Below are 21,078 nucleotides of genomic sequence, written 5' to 3'. Positions count from 1 at the left end.
GAGGAAGCTAACACACATTGGCATATTTGTGTGTTACATTCATTAGTGTCACGCCACAGATAGAGACTATCTTGGATGCCCACACAAGAGAATGAGCCCAAAATTAAATGGGCATTATTTCGTTGGCTATCTGCACTCTACTGGTAATGAGCATCATTGACCAGCAGTCCCACAGACGATAGCCATGTTATCAGAAACGGGAGCTTTGTCACAGCCTTCTCAGTACTTAGAGGTTTTTTCATTCTTAAAAAGGAATCTTGGAGGTGATCTAGTCCAATCCCTTCATGTTACAGTTGAAGAACCATCTCGGCTAACACTGGCGAATAGTAGAGCCATGACTGTGGTTCAGGTTTTTTGACTACGCGTCATTAGTCAATCCTGGTTATGGTTTCCACCACTGGAAACCTCTGGTTTAAGGTGCCACAGGATAATGAATATGTGTATGTACACACATAGTAACTGGAATTAGCACTGAGCCCACTGATGCTCAGGCAGGAACTGTAGGTCCTTTCAAGAGGCCATGCTTACATTTCTTTGAAAGAGCTTAGTAATTTTAACACAGGTCTGAAAACTTGCATCTCATACATTTAAGCAAACTAGTTCCTATGACAAGATTTGTATTAGAAACCCTCATCAACCAAGATTTCGCTTCATAAATATCAAAGCTACACCGCCTTCTATGGCTGGGGATACACAGAGTCTCATCATACAACATTCATTCTTCACATATACACTAGTGTAAATCCTTAGTCCTGGCCTCGAATCTTTCCCCAAATAGCTTATTCCCATGCTCACTCACATCAGTAGCTCCACTGCCTCTGATCCTTTTACACGAATTTATTTCTATACAAGGTTCTAAAAACACCCCTTGGTTTATACATAAGTTTTTCCTTCATTTTAAGTTGCTTTATAACAACTGGATTCCTGATTTTTTTTTTCATTTTCTCTCAAATCTGTCATGATTTAAAAAAAATACGAAAAGAAATAAAATGTCATTGGCCAGAAGACAGGGTGGGAAAAAAAAGGACAAAAAGAAAAACATCAAATATGAAAATTCTCAGAGATAATGCATTTATAAACACAGAAATGGTTACAACAAAGATGGCCGTGATGAGTGGGTATATATATATTTATATATATATATTTATATATAAATCCGTGTCCGGTAACTGACCGTGGCACCTAGGGAGCTAAGTCCAGTCCTTGTGTTTGCCCCGAACTCTCCCTTCTCTGCAACTCCCCTTGTTGTGGGATTTCGTAAGAACAACAAAGCTCCCACAGCTCCTTAGATTTGGGGATGGGGAGACAGAGTACAGGGCCATGGTTGGCAGAGAAGAGAGGCTCCAAGGAAAACCATAACCCACACTTCTAAGCAACCCTCAACCATTTTGGGGATTGCTGGCCCCTTGGGGACCACATCTCAGCCCATACCCCTTTACAAATAAAGGGGGTCTGACCCCCACACAGATCTCCCCCCTCCAGCATTAGGTAGGAACTGAAGTGAGACCATGAGGGAAAAAAACAGCTCCCAGGGATTGGGGCACGCAAGAAACCTGTTCTTTTGCAGGCAAGATTAGAACAGGAGGCTGGCTGTATTTAGGGCTCCCTTCCCTCTGGCATCTGGGAGTGCCAGCCTCTCGTCTTCTGTCAGCCTGAACTTTGAGGATTATGAGGGTAAGGAGAGAGTAAGTGCCCATATTGGAAAAGTTTCTATGAGGTCATAACAAATCCCTCCCTTGAGCACCAACCCCCAATTTTAAAAAGCTATGCTTGGGAGGGGAGGCTGCTGGATTATACTACCAGCTCAGTAATCCTTTGCCAGTCAGGAGGGCTGATGTTCCTTTTGAAGAGGAGTTGAAAATATGGTATCCTATGAAGGAAGGCGGTGCCTGAGGCCCAAGGAGATGGAGCCAAGGCCTGTCAAGGAAGAAGAGGACTTTTCCCACCAAGAGGAGTTGGAGAAAGAAGGGACTAGAACTTCTATCCCCTCTTCCCAGTGGGTGGCAGCACAGGTCTCTACGAGCTGGCCAGATGCTCCACCTGGATGGTGCTGGTGGTGACTGTGAGGCAGATGTCCTTATGATGCTCCGCCGTCTTATAAGGGGTCAGGTCAAAGGAACACTGGGGTGGAGGATTGGGGTTGCTGTCCCCACCACCCGTACCCTGGGGGGCTGCCCCAGGGGACTGGAAGTGTGGTGGCTGTGGCTGTTGCTGCTGCTGCTGCTGCGATGCCTGGGAAGCCTGAGCTTGGGCTTGAGCCTGAGCTTGAGCCTGAGCTTGCGCTTGAGCTTGAGCTTGGGCTTGGGCCTGGGCCTGGGCCTGGGCCTGGGCCTGGGCCTGGGCCACTGCCGCTGCAGCTGCTGCTGCCTGTACTTGTTGCTGGAGATCAGGAGGGTTGTGTTTGCGCATATGTTTCATAAGGTACGTTTCCTGAGGGAGACAGTAAAAAGGAATCGAGGGAAAAAAGAAAAAGAAAAGTTACTTGTAACCAGCATCCTGGACTCTTACTTTGGTTTAAATAGAGCAATATTTACACAAAGGTATTCTGGAGGCAGGGGCAAGTTCTCCCCATGAGCCACTTTCGGGGCTCATTATTGGGTAGAAAGGAGAGGGTGACCTTTAGAGTCACCATTGGCAGTCAATTGGTATTCAACTGGCACAGGGAAACTTTTCATTTCTCAAAGATCTTTGACTAGAACAACTTTAAAATCAATTTCTGGAGTCTAATGGAAAACATCTGAGATCTTTTTCCTCCCAAACTTTCAAGTTGCTTTATTTTGCCTTATGTTCAAATAAAACGAAGAATCATTGCTTGGAAATCTCCATAGGCTTAAGGGATCAGGCATCCCCTAAATTCCTCAGCTGGGGATCTATTTAGTTTCTGTTCTCTTTTCTGATTCTAAGTTGGAGCTAGGGAGGCAGCAGATTCACTGCAACAGATTTTCATCCAGAAAGATGGGTCGAGTGGATTGTAGTCCTACAGGTCTACAGGGAAGGAAATAGAAGGCACTGTGCACTCACCGACGTATATGCCCGACTACAGATAGTGCAGGTGTACACCTTGGCATGCTTCACCGTATGCGTAGATAGGTGCACCTCTAGTGAGGCTGCGTCTGTGTACGCCCGATGACAGTTGTGGCACTTGAAGGGTTTATCTTTGTTGTGCTGCCGTCTGTGGGACTAAGAAGATTGGGAGATATCAAGATGAGTGCACTGGCCTCTTCCCTCCTGCCTCCTTGACCTTAATGGAAAGATCTGAGTTGAGTGTCAGGCCTCTCGGGTTCTCTTTCCATCTACAGGCAATAGAAATTGCTTCAAATGAAACTTCAGGAGCCATAGGCTAAGGGAAAAAGCATACCTCATGCAGCACATACCAAGTTCCTGAAAGTTAGAATGATAGTTATGCCTGGTCCCACTAGTTCGGTGGTTCTTAAAATGAGGCATGGGGAACGCTAGGGAACACCAAGACTTTTTCAGGGGCCCTACAAGGTCAAAACTATTGTTAAAATAATAGGACAGTGTCTTCCTTTTCACTCTTTCATAACTATATGAAGATTACATGATGTATTGCCACAGACTGAATACAGCAGACATGAGAATCTAGTCAACTTCTAGTAAGTCATACACTGAAAAAACATGCAAAAATGGAAAACAAGGCCATTCTTCTCACTAAAATTTTTGGGGGTTTGTGTTTGGAAATGTTATTTGTGTTGACATGCAACTGGTTTGTTATTTTTAAACAAATTACTAAATATCTTTTTCAGTTTTTCAGTTTCACGCTATCTAGGTAGATAATTACTCATATCAATAAAAGCTTTTTGAATTCCCCAAAATAATCGTGAGGGGTCCTGGAAAGTTTGAGAACTGCTCTACTAGTTAAATGACACTTCAACCCCTAAGTCTTAAGAGTCAAGGCCTCCTGTGGACAGAGGAACATTTACCTGCAGATTGGAGAGCTGTGTGAAGGCTTTCTCACAGCCAGGATGTGCACATTTGTATGGTCTATCACCGGTGTGGATTCTGCACGGGATAAGAAAAGAATAAAAGGGAGAGATGTCAGCAAGGCCACTTGGAGATTGACTTGACAAGCCTCCTCAAGGTCACTCCTGCCCTCCCACAAGAGTGGGAGTGTGAGATGGGTCTCCAGGAGGCCTCGGCTCCTTTTACACAGATCAGGCTGTATCACCTGATTTTTGCTCATTGCCTGTGTCACTCAGCTCAAGCTGGGCTCCTCTCTGCTGGGGTAGGAAGGACTGGTGGCTTGACAGCCAAGAGACAGGCAGACTACAATTTGGTATACACGTCAGCTCCTACAGTAACTGTCCCTGAAGAATGCTCAGAAACATAAGGTAAACACAACAATAAAGAAAAAGAAACACATGACACCTCTTCCTTGGCCTCCATCATACAGCCAGAAACTATCTCCTCAGCCTTGAACACCACTTCCAGAGAAAGTCGGGTGTCAAAGAAAAACAGAGTTATGGTAACTATGAAAGTAGCAGCGATACAAATACCCATGGAAACTCCTTGGTTTTTTCCCCAGTCCAGCCCCCTAATGGCAGAAAATGCCTAGTTTAGCACCAATTTGACCTCTTTCCCAAATACTATAGGGCCCTCCACTGAGATGAGCCAAGGACTTGAAAGTGTGCAGACACCTGCTCCTCATCAGGGACTTCAGAACCATCTTTGTGACCAGACATTTTTCTGGACCTGTTATGAAACCTTGAAAACAGCACAGGACATGTCTCCTTATGAGGAAAGCCCGACTCTTCCTCTTCACAAAGCATGTCTGAGCACTTTAAGGGGGATCACCACATCCAGAAGCAGCACTGTGAGAAGGTCTATCTATGGCCAGTAAGAGTCTGAACTCCAGTTCAACTTGAGATACCAATGAAGGACATTAATTCTTTTGGTTGGCAGGTTCACTTCCTCCTAGTCACTCCAGATTCACGGGACAAACAGTGGGCATCCTTAGGAAGTATGAGCCTTTTCATTTTGTTTGCAAGTTCTTTGTGAAGATTTAGGATGAGTTTGGTTTTGTTCTCTATCCCTGCTATCCCCCGGAGATTTGCTTGTTGCTGTAGGTGTCACCAGGCCAATGATATCCAGCTAAAGTCTGATTATATCTCCAGTTCATAAGTGGTGCTCTAAGGGCTGGAGGCATCATCTTTTTCAATCCAATGCCCCTGTTTTGGCATCAAGGAGAAGATCTTGCAAGAAGTGTGTACAGGTGTTTTCGGGGAAGGAAATGAGGTGAAAAAAATTGTCTCTGCTCCAGATGAGTCTCTTCCTCCCATGCATCTGGGAATATCACAGTCACTGCATCTCCCCATTGTAGCTTTTGCCCCAGACTCTCTCTGAACGTCCACTTGTTTCTCCAGAGTTGTTGCTTGTTCTTTCTCCCAGATGTCAGTCATGTTCTCCTCCAGCCAGGTCTCTCCTCCAGCCACGTCTCTCCTCCAGCCACGTCTCTCCCCCGCCCCCCGCATGCGGGTTGTTGTGTGTGTCCGGGGCGGGGGTGGGGAGGGCATGCCAGCGGGGCGGGGGCAGTAGCCCGCCACTCTCCCTTACCGTGTGTGCTGCTGGAGGTGGGAGAGCTGGCGGAAGGCCTTCTGGCAGTAGGAACAGTTGTAGGGCTTGGCCCCCGAGTGGATACGGAGGTGCTGGGCCAGGTAGGAGGTGTTGGCGAAGGTCTTGGAGCAGTGCGGGCACTTGTGGGGCTTGATGGTCTCCGTGTGCATCTTGGAGTGGATCCTGCCGGAGAGGAGAGGAGGGAAGGGGGGAGGAGGAAGCAGTTCGACACCACGGGCTCAGCTCTCTGCTGGGTGAAATGATGTTGCTTGACGGATGAGAGCACCCCCTCCTCCCTCCTCCCAAACATACTCCGGCCTGGATAGGCTAATGAGGAGGACACCCAGATCTAGGTTGTTGCTGATCTTAAGTCGGTGGCTAGAATGGCAGTGAGATGATGAAGAGCTGCAACCCCTGGTTCCTGGTAACCTTAAAGATTTCAGTTTTGTCAACCCTCCGCTTGTTTCTAAGGTTACACACTCACCACAGATACCCTGCTTCCAAACAGTAATCTGAACAAAGACCAATACCGCCTGTTCCCCATGGACCTGAAGTTGAATGCACACCTTGGCTCTGAACTGAAGCATATAGTAAAAGCAGGGCCTGCTCTGCAGAAGATTTCCAAACACAGACAGAGAGAAACCACAAAAATCGTGCCAGACTTTGGGATTGGAGACCACAATTTTCCAGGCCCTCCCCTCCCAAAGTGCTAGGATATAGAGATTATTTTTCACAGACAGTAATGGAAGAATTGAGGCTCCTGAAGGGCAAAGTTGAAAAGGAAAAAAGAAAACGTGGAGAGAAGAGCAGGCTCCGGAGACGTGTTTTTGGGGTGAGGGGTTCACGGCCAGGTAGTGGGGTAAAACCAAGAGCAGCCTTACCGGGTGTGCTGCTGAAGGTGAGAGAGCTGGCGGAAGGATTTCTCACAGAAGTTACAACTGTAGGGCTTGGCCCCTGAGTGGATACGGATGTGCTGGGCCAGGTAGGAGCTGTTGGCGAAGGTCTTGGAACAATGTGGGCACTTGTGGGGCTTGGTCTCGGTGTGTGACTTGGAGTGGATCTGCATCTCCGACTTTGAGTAGAATGTCAGTGAGCACATCCGGCACCTGGGCCAAGTGAGGGCAGTGGTTAGAACCCTTCCTACTAAGAGGGCACTGCTAAACCCTCCCCTCCACTTCCAAAGAAGCCAACCTCTCTGATCACTCTCCTACTCCAACAACACTTAAGGCCAGTGAGAGAAGCTCTATTTTATCTTTATAGCCAAAGCTTCTAACACAGCCCAGCACAATATAAATACTCGACACATGTTTGCTGAATGACTGAACTCCCTAAATGTGTACAAAAACAAGAATTCAACCATGTAAAACAGGAAAATCTTATTATGGGCTCTGGGCTGATGTGAATTTCACTGGGCCAGGATTATCATTTAACTTGTTTTTCTTCTGCCTATATCTTAATTTCAAACTTTTAAAGACCTCCTTTCCCCAATTTCCCATGTATAAAGTACATCCCTCAGTTATTCCTCAAGCTCTCAAGATGATAATGAGGACAAACTGGCTAGATTACCCAGGACTTCTCCTGTTGCCTCAGACAACTGCCTTCTTTCAGATTTTCTCCTACTTCCTTTTTGCCAGGGATTCCTAAATAAATGGGGTGTGAGGAATTATTGGAATTACAGTATTTGTAGGGGCTTTTCCAAACCATGTACGTCTGGCTTCCACCCTGTGTCTGATTTTCTACCAGCTGCCCCTAAGTCCCAGTGCCTTGGTAATCAAGTGAGAACCACTTTTGCAATGAGCCAAGGTAACTGTTGGAAGTGGGTTCTATCCTTCAGAGATTTAGGAGAAGTTTGGGAAGCTCTGAGCTTCCATGCTAAACCTTTCCTCTTTCCTCACACATGGAGCCAGTGTCAGCACTTTGGAAAGTGACATCAATGGCATGTGCATACACTTTCACTCATCACCTGAGTTGGTAATCCTTACTGCTCTAGCACTACCCAAGAATATCAAATAAGGAGGCCTTTGAGCAGGTCAAGCCACAATTATTTGGACTTTACTGGGTAAAAGCTATCCATGAGTTAGAACCGTAGCACTCCTAAACAAGTTACCAGGGCACAATGTGGGCTGATAGAAAGGGCAACAGCCTGGAAGCCAGGTAACCAGGGCAAGTCCCTCTTCTTTGGGTCCTCCCAACTTATCCTTGGAAGAGGGTCTGGGATGGCACAGAGTATAATTTCTGCTTTTTTATGATTCCAGGAGAATTTCTAAAGAATAACTGAGATAAAGACTACAAAGAACTCTTAAGAGAAAAAGATACCACTGTTAACTGGGAAGATGGTCCATATAGAACTGTTTCTATTAAAATTCCAATCAGTAAGGCCAATTTCTATAACATAATTATCAGTTTACCAATCCCCGACCATTGTCTGGGATGTCCAACCATTGTATGAGAGGTGGGGAGGTTTTATTTATAGGTAGTGCAGTCCAGAGGACATAGCCAACAGAAGTTTGGACACCTGGGCTCTACTTAAAGTTCAGTAACAGGCTTGCTCATCTAGACCTCAATTCTCTGGTCTGTAAAATGGAGAGATAAATATACGCCCCCAGAAGGGCCAGCCAACACCCAGGACAGTAAAAGATAAAGCAAGTGTCTTCTAATAATAAAACTGCATTAATGTTAATAGCAGCAGTGCTGATGGATGAGCTCATGCTACTATATGTTTCACTGACTGAGGTTAGAAACTTGACATACTGTCACTTGGAGGGAAAGTGTACTAAAGTTACAAAATAATTTCCCTTGGTTGCTAAAATTTTTCAGATAGGTAAAACAACACATTCACTTTAACCCAAATGAAATCTCATTTAGTGTGTGTGTGTTGAATATAAAACTGTACCCCCAATACGAAATTAAGTATAAAAGAAAATAACACTCATTAGTTTTCAACTAGATAAGAATCTGCAAAACTTAAATTCATTGATAATGGACTGGCAAGGAAGTGAGCAGTCGCAAAAGGTATTAGGTATAATGATGATAACAATAGTTGCCATCTGTTGTGCCCAATACTGCTAGGCAGGGGGCTGGGCATTTTAAACACATTGTTTCCACCTCTCACAATAACCTGGCAAATATTATCCCAGTTTTACAGAAAGGAACACTAAGGCTCAGAAAAGTTAAGTAATTTATCAAAGGGTAAACAGTTATTTATGACAAAGCCATGATTCTAGCCTAATTTAAGATTCCTCACACCAGAGGCATTCAAGGAGAGGCTGGACAACTATCTGCCAGGAACATTTAGAAGGGACTGGCTTAGGTGACCATTCAAATATTTCCAACTCTGAAATCCTATGAAGCCAAACACAAAGATACAAGTCCTTTAATGCAATGTGTTGAGTGGTCAGAAAGAAATCTGATGTAGGAGGGTTGTGGCAGTGTGCAGTTAGTGGGGGGGCAGAAAAGCCAGCACCCCGTATCACTGGGTGCACAACTCTAAGGGACACCATTCACATTCAACATGAGAACGGTGCCCCTTTAGAGGCGTGCAATCCAATGGCCTTGCTTACAGTGACCACTTTGAATGATCCCTTCTTTTCCTTAGATATTCATAAAGAATTTCAAATACTCTGATTTTCCCTCAAAGCATTTCCACAAGATAAACGAGGGCCATAATTGATCTTCCCATTTTACAGATGTAAACAAAGACCTAGAAATAAGTTGATTTGCCCAGAGTAACAGAACCCAATTCCCCCAATACACCATCAAAAGCCACTGGCCACAGGAATGGATTTGGCTGACCTACACATGCATCGAAAGAGAGATTCTTTGTGACTAAAAAGATTCCTTTGGAACTTCGGAGTTCTGAGTTTCTGAAGAAATTCCATTCACCTAGAATATAATTAGTCACCCTTAAATTTCAGAGTCCTCTTTAGTCACCTGGCATGGGGACTGTCAAGAATTCCAAAAATGCTGAGGGTGTCAAAAAGTCTCATCGGGGTATCCTTCCAATTGTATATTCACATTTCTATCCATATACACAGTTTGGGAAGTCCAGAAATAGCCTTAATGTGGATCCAAAAAACCAACCAACCAAAAATGCTCGGCAGAGTCAGGACACTGACCCGTGTGAAGGGCTCCACAGGGTGTCGGGGAACCCTCCCACGACTCCTGCCACAGCACATTTTATATGAGTGTTTCTCCATGTCACAATGACTTTGCTTTAAGCAAATACATACAATCCAGATTTCTACAAAATATATTTAAGGATTTTCATTTTATGAAATGATATATTAAAAAATGCCTTTAATGAATCAAACTTGTGAGGTACCTTTATAATATGATATGATGTAAACATTTTCCAGGAACACTTTTATTGTATAAAGTGGGGTACACCTGTAATAATAAAGCTGCAATGAACTTTCGGATTAGAGACTGGAATTCTGCAGTGCTAATACTTTCTGCATAGCAACACTCCCCTCGTTTTCACTTACAAAGAGGGATTTAAATGCTCTACAGTCATAGCTACTCTCAACAGCAGAAGTGTACAACACAAATAATAATAAATGCTAAATGATGACTATTCTTTATCTCTTTTGGCGTTCCCAACATTTCCAATCTTATCTGATATATACTCCCAACAAATGGGAGGAAGAAACAGAATTCTCCCCATTTTACAGATGAGGAAACTGAGGCCCAGAGAGGGGGGAAAGGACTTGCCCAGGGTCACACAGCAAGTTCGTGGTGGAGCCGGGAACTGAATCCATGAGCCCAAGGCTCTGTCCATTTCCTGTGCCGCAGTTCCCTTCGCTCCTAAAATGGGAACAACATTGCCCATCTCGGTACACTAAGGACAGACCCAGTCTCCCAGCCATGCACACCTGCCCCTGTCTGCATCAAAGCTGTGACAGTGGTTATCCCACTCTGTATACAGGGACCAAACTCCCCAAACCCACAAGGGCCCTTGATAACTCTCAAGGGGATTAAAAGATTTCCAACTTTCAAAGGGCAGGGAAGTTTACTATGTAATTAGTTTTATACAGTACCACATGCAAACATAATGCTTTTTGACAATGGACACTTAAAGCAGTGAAGAATCAAAAAGACTTCTATGAATTAGAAAGTGAGCAAACAGTCATTTTAAAAGCATATATTCCAACGGGGGAGGGAAGTATCCTATTCCTCCCACCTTTTTATATACACCCCTCCCATCTTCCCAACCATGCAGGGTCAGGCAAGCTCAACGTTCAAATACAGCCCAAGAACCAGTGGATGAAACACTGGTGAGGGGCTTACCAGAAAGATTTCTTGGAAAAACAGAAATGGAAAACATAGAAAGCAAAAAGTAGCTGGAGACAGAGTCTCAAACCCAGTCTAAAGCCTCATTACGAGAAACTCTTATTATGTCAGTGCTGATGACCCCAAAAAGGAAGGGGTGAAATGGGTCTGCATCCTGGGGGAAGAGGCACCAGAGAAGGGCTATAAGCTCAACCTTCCTGCCTCGCACCAGAACACCTGACATGCACATGGATCTGAGGTGGAAAGCTGGCAAGGCATACAGCCTGATCAGGGGCAGGACACAGAGGGGATAGGGAAGTTGAGACAAGGATCCTCAGCCCATCCTGCCCCAGCTCTGACTCATACCTATAGGTTTTGCCGTCTTTCTGATGGTCATCATCATCCTCAGGAGAGAGGACATAAGGGTCATTCATCTCAGGCAGCCCTGATTCTAGCATCCGCTTCTTCTTTCGGCCCCGGGGGGGCTTAGGAGCCACACTGCCACCTCCACCACCACCTCCACCTCCTTCCTCCGTTAGGGCTGATGATACCTTCTTGGAGAGGTCAGGGACCACCTGCAGGGCTTGTGAGCCAGGGGGAAGAGCTGAGACAATCATGGGAGCCGAAATGGGGAAGGTCTGAGCTGATGAGGCTGTGGTCACAAGGGAGCCTGAGGGGGACGTGATTACCAAACCAGGACCTAGGATTAGGAGAAAAAGGAGATGGTGTCATGTTGTCCACTGCTGATTCTAATCCTATTTAATTTCCCCCAGATCATTGTCTAATTAACCCCTCACCACCACCCCCCAGCCCAGAGTATATAGGAAACCCCAAACCCTGTAGAAAAATGGTCTCCTAACCCCTGTCGCCCACCCCAACCCCGGTAACAGTAAGATTTACCCCTTGATTGACTCCCTTCTCTTCTCCACCTCTGAGAACAGGAGACTCCTTGATTCAGAGAAGGAAAGAATGTCACCTCCTCAAAGGCAGGGACCGCATCTTCTACTTCTTTGTATCCCCCACAATGCCTAGCGCATTGCTAGGCACACAGTAGGCACTTAATAAAAATCTGATTGAGTAATCAAACACATTTCCCACTCCCCATGTTCTTGGAGCCCTCCAGCCTGGGGTACTGATCATGAAAGATCAACACCTCAGATTGGAGAAGAGCAGAGTTGCTCACCAGCAGTCATCAGTCCTGTAGACGGCACAGGGACCACCGTGATATTCTGGGTAACGGACGCCTGGCTATGTGGGGTCAGCTGGTCTGACTTGGACTCTGTGTCCATATTGATGCCCGAGGGCAGGGACACTGAGGCAGGCACTGTCAGCAAGGTGGGGTAGTGGGGTGGAGGCAGCCCACAGCCCTTCTCTGGCAATAGCTGATCCTTCATCTTATTGATGAACATTGGGTTGTCAATCTAAAAGAAAGGGAAGGGGCAGAGAACAAACTGATGGTCACCAGACAGGAGGGGGTGGAGAGATGGGCAAAAAAGGTGAAGAGGACTAAGAAGTACAAACTGCCAGTTACAGTCAATAATATCCTAATAACTATATATGATGCCGGATGGGTATGTGACTCATCAGAATGACCACTTTGTAAGGCATATAACTGTCTAATCACTACCAAGTACACTTGAAACTAATATAATATTGTATGTCAACTATAATTTAATCGATAAATACAAGAAAAGGAAGGGGGAGGGGAGTGGCTTCTTTGGGAAGAGCCTGACTTTGTCTGCTCATTAAGCACTTTGCACTGTCTGTCTTCCTTCTTTGAGATCAAGGAACAAACAGTTAATATCTTTGTGCTTCCAGAGAAGCCAAGATAGAAACACCATATAATTGTCAGTGATGGGGACCTAGTGAAAACGCATATGGTTTATCTTGCTTCAGCCTCAACACACCAGAACTTACTACTCAAGAGTTGAAAAAGCACATGATGGGGGAGAAGCAAAAAAGCAAATCACACCTACCTGTCCTGAGACTGTGGGGATAGAAGGCCAGAAGTACGGGTTAGAATTGAAGTGAGATTCTTCCATTCTACCTGAAGAAAGAAAGACCACATCATACTCAGGAATATATCTGAAGAAGCTCAGCAATGGAGAAGGGGAGTTGAGTTCTTGGTCTCTTCTTTGGCCCCTAACCACATGGCTGGGAATTAGGAGTCAAGACCTTAGGGTCTAGTGTATTAGCCCATTGGTCAGAACCACTCAGCATTATCCTGCCATTCGGCAGAAGCTATCCTAATTAAGATACTGGTTAAAGAACTCATACACGTCTCATTTATCCAACAGAATGTTTCTCATACACCAAAGAAACAGAATGAGTATTACTTTCCTTTGTGGACAAAAAGAGAAATTGAAGTCATGAGAGAGGAAGTGATGTGTCCAAAGTCCAACGAAACAAACTACTGACTGGCTTCCAACAGCAGGGTACCTGTCACTGTTCCTCTTTTTCTTTATTCCTCAAATCCACCTTCTTTGAAATAAAAAAATTAAGAGTTCTAACTGAGACCACTATAGTTCTACCTAAGCCAGAACACAAAAAAACCCGAGGGAATTAGACAATGAAATTAGCAGGAATCAAAATTGAGGTATTTTTTGAGTACCAGATGATATCTGGGGACCACACCCCACTGATCCCACCAAAGTCTAAGAACATCCATGGTGCTGTACTGGGTACCACACACTCTGGGCTGAGTAGTGAGAACCTAGGAGTTATCAGTTTAAAAAAGGGTTCTAGCACCAGCAGTAGTAGCAGCATCCCAGATTTTCACGTAAAGGGACTCAGAATAGGGGGAACAGTGGACCACACATACACACATTACTAGACTCCTGCTTTGAAGTTTTTTCAACACTAGGCTTCTAAGAGTTCAAGTTCTTCTCTGTATGTAGATGATAATTAAGCTGAAAACTGTGGGAGTGAAAAAAAAGCAAGAAAAGCAAATCCCTCAGAATCACATTGCAAGTCATAGATGGGTACAGAATCCAGGCACCCCACCACTCACTCATTTTCACACTTTGATCTCTTTTTCTAAAAAGACTTAATTGGCTGCATGTTGGTCAAGAGTAGCTTCCCAAAATCCTGGACCAGGGAAGATCCGGCGCAGCAGAAAGCAGGCAAAGAGGGAGTATGAGACTGGTGGGGCAGCAAGAACTAAACATTACCCCCATTCTGCTACTATGAGCTAAGTGCAACCAAGACTCAAGTAGGGAAGAAGGACCTGTGACTTACAGCCACAGGTCCCACTGAGAACATGCTGGTGGCAGATACCAGAGATACTAAGAGGTAGATGGTAGACTAGGAACGGAAACTGAGTTTCAAATAGAGACTAAGGGAACTAGGAAAGATCTTCAACAAAGAAGTTTAAGCAGAAGGGCTATCCCTCTGAACATAACCCTATTCCTTATCCTTCTCCAAAAGTCTCATCACATTTTTTTGCTCTATTAAACAGTACCCTCAATTTTCATAAACCCTGTAAAGGGAAACAGAACTGAATGTCAGCCTACTTTTTCCTAACAAGTAGCAAAGGAGAGGAGAGGAATGCACCAAATCTGTGACCACAACAACTTCACACAAATGAGGCTCAAAATTAAATGACTGAGGATCGACCACAGGGAAATCCTGCTCTCCAAATCACAAAATACAGTAAAACCAGACAGTCCCTGAAACAGGTGCTAACCTTTTCCTTCCAGTACTAGTTTTATAAAGGGGCCTAAGGTCTTTCTCAGGCAAAAGAAATCAAGAAACAATCAGATCACAGTTTAAAAGAATTCAATCTTGCCAAGATTTTCAGGAGGCAGGGATCACATCTTAAATCTCTCTAGTCTCAGACACAGCAACTCCATATTTAATGAACTGAATGACAGTGGACTCCACACATACTGATTTTGAAAACATTGCCAGGGTGTTCAAACCCTGACCCATGACCCATTTGTCTAACCTTCTAGCTGAGAGAAATGAAACAGAAAAGAGTGGTGATATATGGCAGAAATGAAGTAGAGCATCAGGCTGGAGAGTAAAAGAAAGGAGGATCTAATACATAATTTCCTCCTAAAGAGTCAAGGAAGTAAACACATTACGGATGTGAAAATTTAGGAGGAACTGAGAGCCTGAAAATAAGAATGTCCTCAGATAGGATTCCTGTGACAGGGCCCCTCCCTCACAAAAAAAGATTGTATCTATCCATGTCATCCCACAAGTGGTTCAGGTGAAGAAGTGTCTGAGGGAAATATTACCTGTAGGTTCCTATAAAAGGGGCATACAAAGTGATGTAGTAGACAATAACACCACCACCATTAATGTCTATTAAGTGCTTATAGTGTTCAAGGTGCTGTTCCAAGCACTTTACACCTATCATGTCATTTAATACCCACAACAATTCTATGAAGGTACTGTAATTGCCATTTTTCAAATGAGGAAATTGGAGGCAAACAGTAAACAGCAGAGCAAGTTAGGGAAAGGGATTCTACAAGAGATCAAAACCATGTAACTGAAGCACACACTTTCTGACATTGTGTCTTGATTCATGAATTAAAATGTAGAATATTTCCAGGAACAGACTCTATATTTTTCAGGTAGCTCCCACTAATGTTTTCAAAAATGAAGTTCTGATGACAGCAAAATGCAGTTAAAGATGATATTCTCTGTCCACATCCTGTGAAACCTCTTCTGGCCACAAGATAACTGATCTTAGAATGATGGAATCTGAGTAAAAAGGCCAGACTGTCCAGAGCGGGTAAAAGGCCACTTCTACAGATACCTAATCTATCTATCACTCTACTTTGGTTCTTAAAGAGAACAAAACTGAAGATCAGAATCATAGCTGGTCCTAGGATCAAATGATAAATGTGCTTTGTGAGCTTCTAGTAAATGTCAACCTCAAATTGGGGTACATGCAAAGTACTGCTTGGTGAACTAGAGCAATATTTGTCTGCAAAATGACACCTGAGAAACGCTATACCACTATTCTGATAAGCCTGATGTAAATCTCTGTATCCCTAAAATGAGATCAAATGGAGAGCAAAGAAGGTAAGAGTCTTGCCAGAATACATGCAAATGGAACCCCTTGGAGTTGTGTAATAGATTACTTGAATATCTGTTTACTGTCTATTTTACTACTTATACTCTTAACTCTTATTCAATGAGGAACTCTCACCAAACCATCCCGACATCCAAGCAGACACGTATTAACATTCCTAAAGCCAAAGAAGCCCACTGATATTACAGGGAAACCTCATCTCTACACAGTGCAAATTTTGATGACTATGCCAATGTATTAAAAAGGAAAAAAAAGAACTGGTTTACCCTAGACTGGGAATGAAGCGAAAGGGTTCTATTATAGCCTAAAGAACAAGAAAATAAGGAAAAACACAATAAGTGGAAAGAAAAATATTAGCGGGTTCAAAGTTTAGGTTCTAATTTCAACTTTACTACTGAACAGTGCCTTGACTGTTCTGCTATAATTAAGTTGGCCATGAGGTTTTTTTAAAGAGGTTCAAAGAGCTATACATATTTCTTTTGCAAACTCAAAAGAAATCTTGGAAGCCCTAAGAAAGTGAAGAAAAAAAGACAACATTAAATAATATCCATGAAACACACAGCAGAACTTGAACTTTTACACCAGAGCTTTGCCCACTTGCTCATCCTTTCACAGTGCTATCAGCCATCCAGGAATAAAGAGGTCACTGCCTCTAGCATATGGTTTTGGCAGACATGGGGAAGACCACCACCTCTTTCCCAGTAATTACTATATTTTTAAATTGTTTTTCAAATAAACCATGATTTTCTTTTCTCGGGAAGGTGACACTTTCTTAACACAACGATCCTTTACAAACTCTCAAAATACTTGCACCAACCAAGTTCAGTGGCTAGGTAATGGACCTAGTAATCATTACTTCTGGAATCTCATTCTAGGTCCTATATCAGCAGATAACTGACTAACTACTAAACTTTATGTTTGGGTAAAGGATGGAGAAGAATAAACCTCTTGAAACAAATTTATAAGGCATATGGTGATGGGACGAAGGCAACACAAAAAAGAAAAAGAATAAAATGCTCAAAGTGCTCCTGAAAAGAACAGAAATACTTCCATGTGATGAGGATTATTAGTGACAATTAGTGAAAATTACATAAAAACCACAAAATTACAAAGGAACTACCCCCAAAGTATCAGTTCTATAGCTTCCAGCTTAGTAATCACCAACTAGAAGCACTTACAAGAAATAGAGATGCAAAGAACAGAACAATCAACTCAAATTCAACTATGGAAAAAGCTTGACGCATGGATCTCGGATACTCTGTTGAGGAAAACTGTTCCAAAATGCACAACTGCAGAAAGACTGCAGTATTAGTTAAGGACTTGAAGTGAAGAAACACAGAAAACCAGTTTTTTTTTCTCAATAGGGAAACAAAATCTTTTTCTCAGGTCCTGAGTTCCAAGAAGGGCATTCAAGTAGGGCCATCCCAATAGAATTTGGGGCCTTTCTACTACTATCTGCAAACTCTCAAGTACAAAAATTTCTCAGAGCAGGTTTATCCCAATTCTATAGGGAAAGACCATGCCCAAACAGACCAACAGGACCGCTAACACTACACAGCTGGCAATGTGGGCCAGCACCTTCTACCCTGGGCACCACTGGACCATCATACCTTGTACTCTGTGGTAAGAAGACAACTAGTTTCTCTTGCCCTGCCCATTCCACTATAAATGATGGGTCCAGGCAATGTGAAGCAGAGAAAAAAAGGGAGGGGGGCTGGAAGAAAGATATGCACCTAATATTTAATCATCAACTTGGTTCAGAAACCTATGGGCAATACATTTTTTAAATCAGCCCGGAATTGGGTGTTAGGACACCCAACACGTCTAGGTTTATAAGCTCTGAACTCAGACCATTTTGGATCATACACTGTCTTTTTCAGGCTATCTAAAACTCTATCGTCATTGAGCATCATATTTTGAATTCTTCCAGACATACTTCTGTAGTCCACTCCATACAGTTTTGTTAACTTTACTTCGAACTACCTAAAAACCAGTTTTTTTTTTCCTGAAAACTTTACCCTGTCACATCAAATTCAAATAACGCTGAGATTCTAATCACTCATCAGATACACTTCAAACATTTCACTGTAATATTTATAATACAGTCCCCAGACTAAATTCTACTTGTTCCAAATACAGAAAAGCAATTCTATAAGCTGTGCCATAGGGCCTATACTGGCAACTAGGGCCCATTTGTCCCCAAATTAGAATAAATTTCTCCTCTGGACACAATGCAACGCTACTTAGGTGATTTCACTCAAGCATTTCACAATTCATTCCTGGTGAGTATTGGCGGGAATGGAAAGTGATGGGGTACAGTCAACTTTTTACATACAACTTTCTGGGTACCCTCAAGAGACACTAAGAAAAGGCTGACTTTTCTCCCACAGCAAACATCAGTATTATAATTGCTATTACTTGAAAATTTCTGTCATAATGTCCCCACCAAAAGTCCATTTTATTATGACCCCTTCTCCACCCAGACCAAAAAAAAACATTAACCCAAAATTGTCTTACCCTCTCTCTCTCTTCCTCCTGTTGTTTTATTCTTTCTCCTTTCCAGGGCTCCTGAACTTTCTGTAAACAAATTATCTTGGTTACAGGGGCCAGTGAGGGTGCAGCCACCAGAGAACTGTGGAGGACCTCAGGAATTCTTTTACTGTCAGTAGTCAGTGGGAGACGCAGGCAGACCCCCAACCAACAATCCAAAGGTGAAAGGATATAATAATAGGAGTGCAGTGCCACCCCCTATATGGATACAAGGGAAATAAAGCCAATTCCTAGGAATTAAGATGAATTGTACCACCAGTGTTTGGGTCTCACTCCTGGGCTCAGACACTGGTGTTTTGTTCCCCAGGGCTACAGGTAATTAGGGGTCAGAGAACACAAGAGTTGTAAGAAGGGTCCCTGCGCCCTGATGATTGGCTTAAAAGGCAAAGCTCAGTACTGGGGGGATGCAGAAGCCCTTGTGTCAGGCACAGTGCCAGTTCAGACCCAGCCACTTCCTCTGTTTCCCCCCACACACACTTGTGAGGACTTCGCCCCTGCCTACCCAAGGCCTTACGCCAAGAAGTGCCTCCCTCAGCCTGCACAGTGATCTATCTATTAGAGACCCCAGCTGTCCCCAAAAAACCCTCGCTCCCCTGAGACAGCTCCTGGGAGCCTTCTCCTGATGTCGACACCCCCCACCCCTTCCTCAAAGACCCTTTGGGACGTCCCTCCTCCTTCTCCAGGGAGCTGAACTCTGCCACCCACCAGATAGACACCCGCCCCCTAAGCCCCCCCATTCCTCCCCATCGCCCGCTCCTCCACAACCACTTCCGGTTCCGGGACGGACACACATACAGTCACATCGAGGACCCCCCCCTTTCTCGCCCCCCCGGGAAAAGGGGAGGGGGTGGAGCGGAGACATTAGAGAGCGCCGGCTGCAGCGTTGCGAGACTCACCCGGCGGCGACGGCTGCGGCGGCGCCAGAGCGCGGGAGGGGCGGCGTTGGCTGAGAGAGGAGGGAGCCGAGTAGGGTGGGAGGACCTGGACGGGGCGAAGGGAGGAGGAGCGCGCGGTGGACCGCGCGGGCACGCACTTTAGGCGCGAGACAGACCCACACACTCATACGCACGGAGTGCGCGCGAGACACCCGCGGGGCGGGGGCGCCAGGCAGTGGGTGGCCCCCTCCTGCCCGCCCTCCCCTAACACTCACCCGGAAGTGGTGCTGCCGCTCGTGCTCCCGAGAACCCCAATTCCTCCACGCCCCCTCCCTCCCTCCCTCCCCCCACTAGCTCTGAGTTCAGCCGCCGCGGAGAGAAGGCGGGAGCGCCGGAAACGAAAAGGGGGGGAGGGAGGGAAATAGTAATGTAGGGGGAGCGGCAATGGGGAAGAGGGGGGAATGCAAAGGTCGAGTCACTTCCGGGAGCGGTAGAGCGCATCCGGCGCCGCTAGGGCTCCAGGATAGTCAGGGCAGAAGTTACGCCAAGGAGGGGCGGAAGTGGCTTCTGCCCAGGGACGAGGTAGAACACATCGTGGATGTGACGCCACAACGGAAGTGAAGGCGGGTTCTGCTAAGGGCAAAAGCTGAACCTTCGGAAGTGCGGCCGCGGGCTTCCGGAAGGGACTTCTGGGGAAGTGGGAGGGTGGCAACGCGACAGGTTCATGAATTATGTATCAAGGTATGAGCGGAGGTATGGATTCTTAAAGTCTACGGTCCCATTTCCCTTCCCTCAGGGGAAATAGGCAGTTACCGTTTTTTTTAAGAGTACTTCTGTACTCTTAAGAATGTCCCAATTGCTTTGAATGTGCGGGAAAGTACTGGATGTGTCAGAAGTGCTCTGAGATCCCTGCTTAAGCCCGAAGAGTAACTATTAACTTCTAGCCATCAAAATCCGATCCGTTCCTGCCCACACCTCTTACTCTTTTTGCTTTGGTTGCTGTTTTTACAGCTATCACTGTCTCATCCTGCTTCACATTTAAATATGGCATTCCCCTACCTGACATATTGTTTGCTGTCCGCCTCTTCCCGCTAGAATATTGGCTCCATGAGGGCAAGGACTTTGAATTGTTTGCTGCTGTATCCTCGGAGCCCGGACTTATAGTAAGTGGTTGGTAGATGTTTGTTGCATAAATGAACACAAGATGAACTCTTTCAGGAAGCCTTCCCTGATTGCTCTAACCCTTAATGGCCCTTTTCTTGGAATTCCCACAGCATTTTGTTGTTCCTTTTCTTGCTGTTTTAACTATTTCATATATTTGACTCCTCAATGAGATTGTCAGCTTCTCGGGGAAGAAGCTATCTCATACATAGTATCATTCCCACTGCTTTGCTGAGCACATAGTAGATGCTAAATAACTATACAGTAATACCCCCTTATCACTTTCTGTGGTTTGTGTTACCCCTGATCAAACATGGCCTGTAAATATTAAATGGAAAATTCCAGACATAAATAATTCATAAGTTTTAAATTATATTCAATTCTGCATAGCATTCTGAAATTTTGAGCCATCCCGCACTGCCTGGGATGACTCCTCCCTTTGTCCCCCCGTCTCTAAGATGTATACATTCCTTAAACATTGATTGGTTACTTAGTAGCCACCTCAGTTATCAGATTGATTGTTGAGGTATCACAGTGCTTTTGTTCAAGTAACCCTTACTATACTTAACAATGGTGTCAAAGCACAAGAATAGTGATGCTGGTAATGCA

At 44.7% G+C, this 21,078-nt stretch overlaps 1 protein-coding gene across 14 annotated transcripts; it reads right to left on the bottom strand.

The window, feature by feature from the left end:
* Nucleotides 1–1,041: 1,041 nt before the first annotated feature.
* Nucleotides 1,042–19,729, bottom strand: ZNF384 (zinc finger protein 384). 14 transcript variants are annotated; one of them, XM_016162864.2, is made up of 13 exons: nucleotides 19,584–19,729; nucleotides 19,330–19,414; nucleotides 18,401–18,460; nucleotides 12,816–12,886; nucleotides 12,023–12,260; nucleotides 11,740–11,787; nucleotides 11,206–11,539; nucleotides 10,282–10,374; nucleotides 6,453–6,677; nucleotides 5,572–5,754; nucleotides 3,942–4,020; nucleotides 3,022–3,180; nucleotides 1,042–2,430 (listed from the first exon to the last, which is right to left on the bottom strand). In XM_016162864.2, the coding sequence occupies exons 4-13, from the start codon at nucleotides 12,879–12,881 to the stop codon at nucleotides 2,017–2,019; spliced, it is 1,839 nt and encodes a 612-aa protein (XP_016018350.1). In that variant the 5' UTR covers nucleotides 12,882–12,886; nucleotides 18,401–18,460; nucleotides 19,330–19,414; nucleotides 19,584–19,729; the 3' UTR covers nucleotides 1,042–2,016. The 14 variants fall into 14 exon arrangements, with proteins under 14 accessions (XP_016018350.1, XP_036093064.1, XP_036093065.1 ...); XM_036237171.1 differs by lacking the exons at nucleotides 19,330–19,414; nucleotides 19,584–19,729 and adding an exon at nucleotides 18,936–19,137; XM_036237172.1 differs by lacking the exons at nucleotides 11,740–11,787; nucleotides 19,584–19,729 and having other exon boundaries at nucleotides 19,330–19,555.
* Nucleotides 19,730–21,078: the final 1,349 nt, after the last annotated feature.

Source organism: Rousettus aegyptiacus, unplaced genomic scaffold (genome assembly GCF_014176215.1).
Source record: "Rousettus aegyptiacus isolate mRouAeg1 unplaced genomic scaffold, mRouAeg1.p scaffold_m13_p_2, whole genome shotgun sequence".
NCBI lineage: Eukaryota > Metazoa > Chordata > Mammalia > Chiroptera > Pteropodidae > Rousettus > Rousettus aegyptiacus.
Note: the sequence above shows the minus strand (reverse complement) of the source record. Positions and strands in the feature narration are given on the sequence as shown.

What these genes read in the sequence shown, in the direction of transcription:
- ZNF384 (XM_016162864.2), bottom strand. Translation starts at nt 12,881, where the DNA reads ATGGAAGAATCTCACTTCAATTCTAACCCGTACTTCTGGCCTTCTATC. An exon ending in TACAGGACTGATGACTGCTG is followed by an intron (nt 11,788 to 12,022) that starts GTGAGCAACTCT and finishes CTCTGAATCAAG; the next exon opens with GAGTCTCCTGTTCTCAGAGG. An exon ending in AACTTGCTGTGTGACCCTGG is followed by an intron (nt 6,678 to 10,281) that starts GCAAGTCCTTTC and finishes CACTTGGCCCAG; the next exon opens with GTGCCGGATGTGCTCACTGA.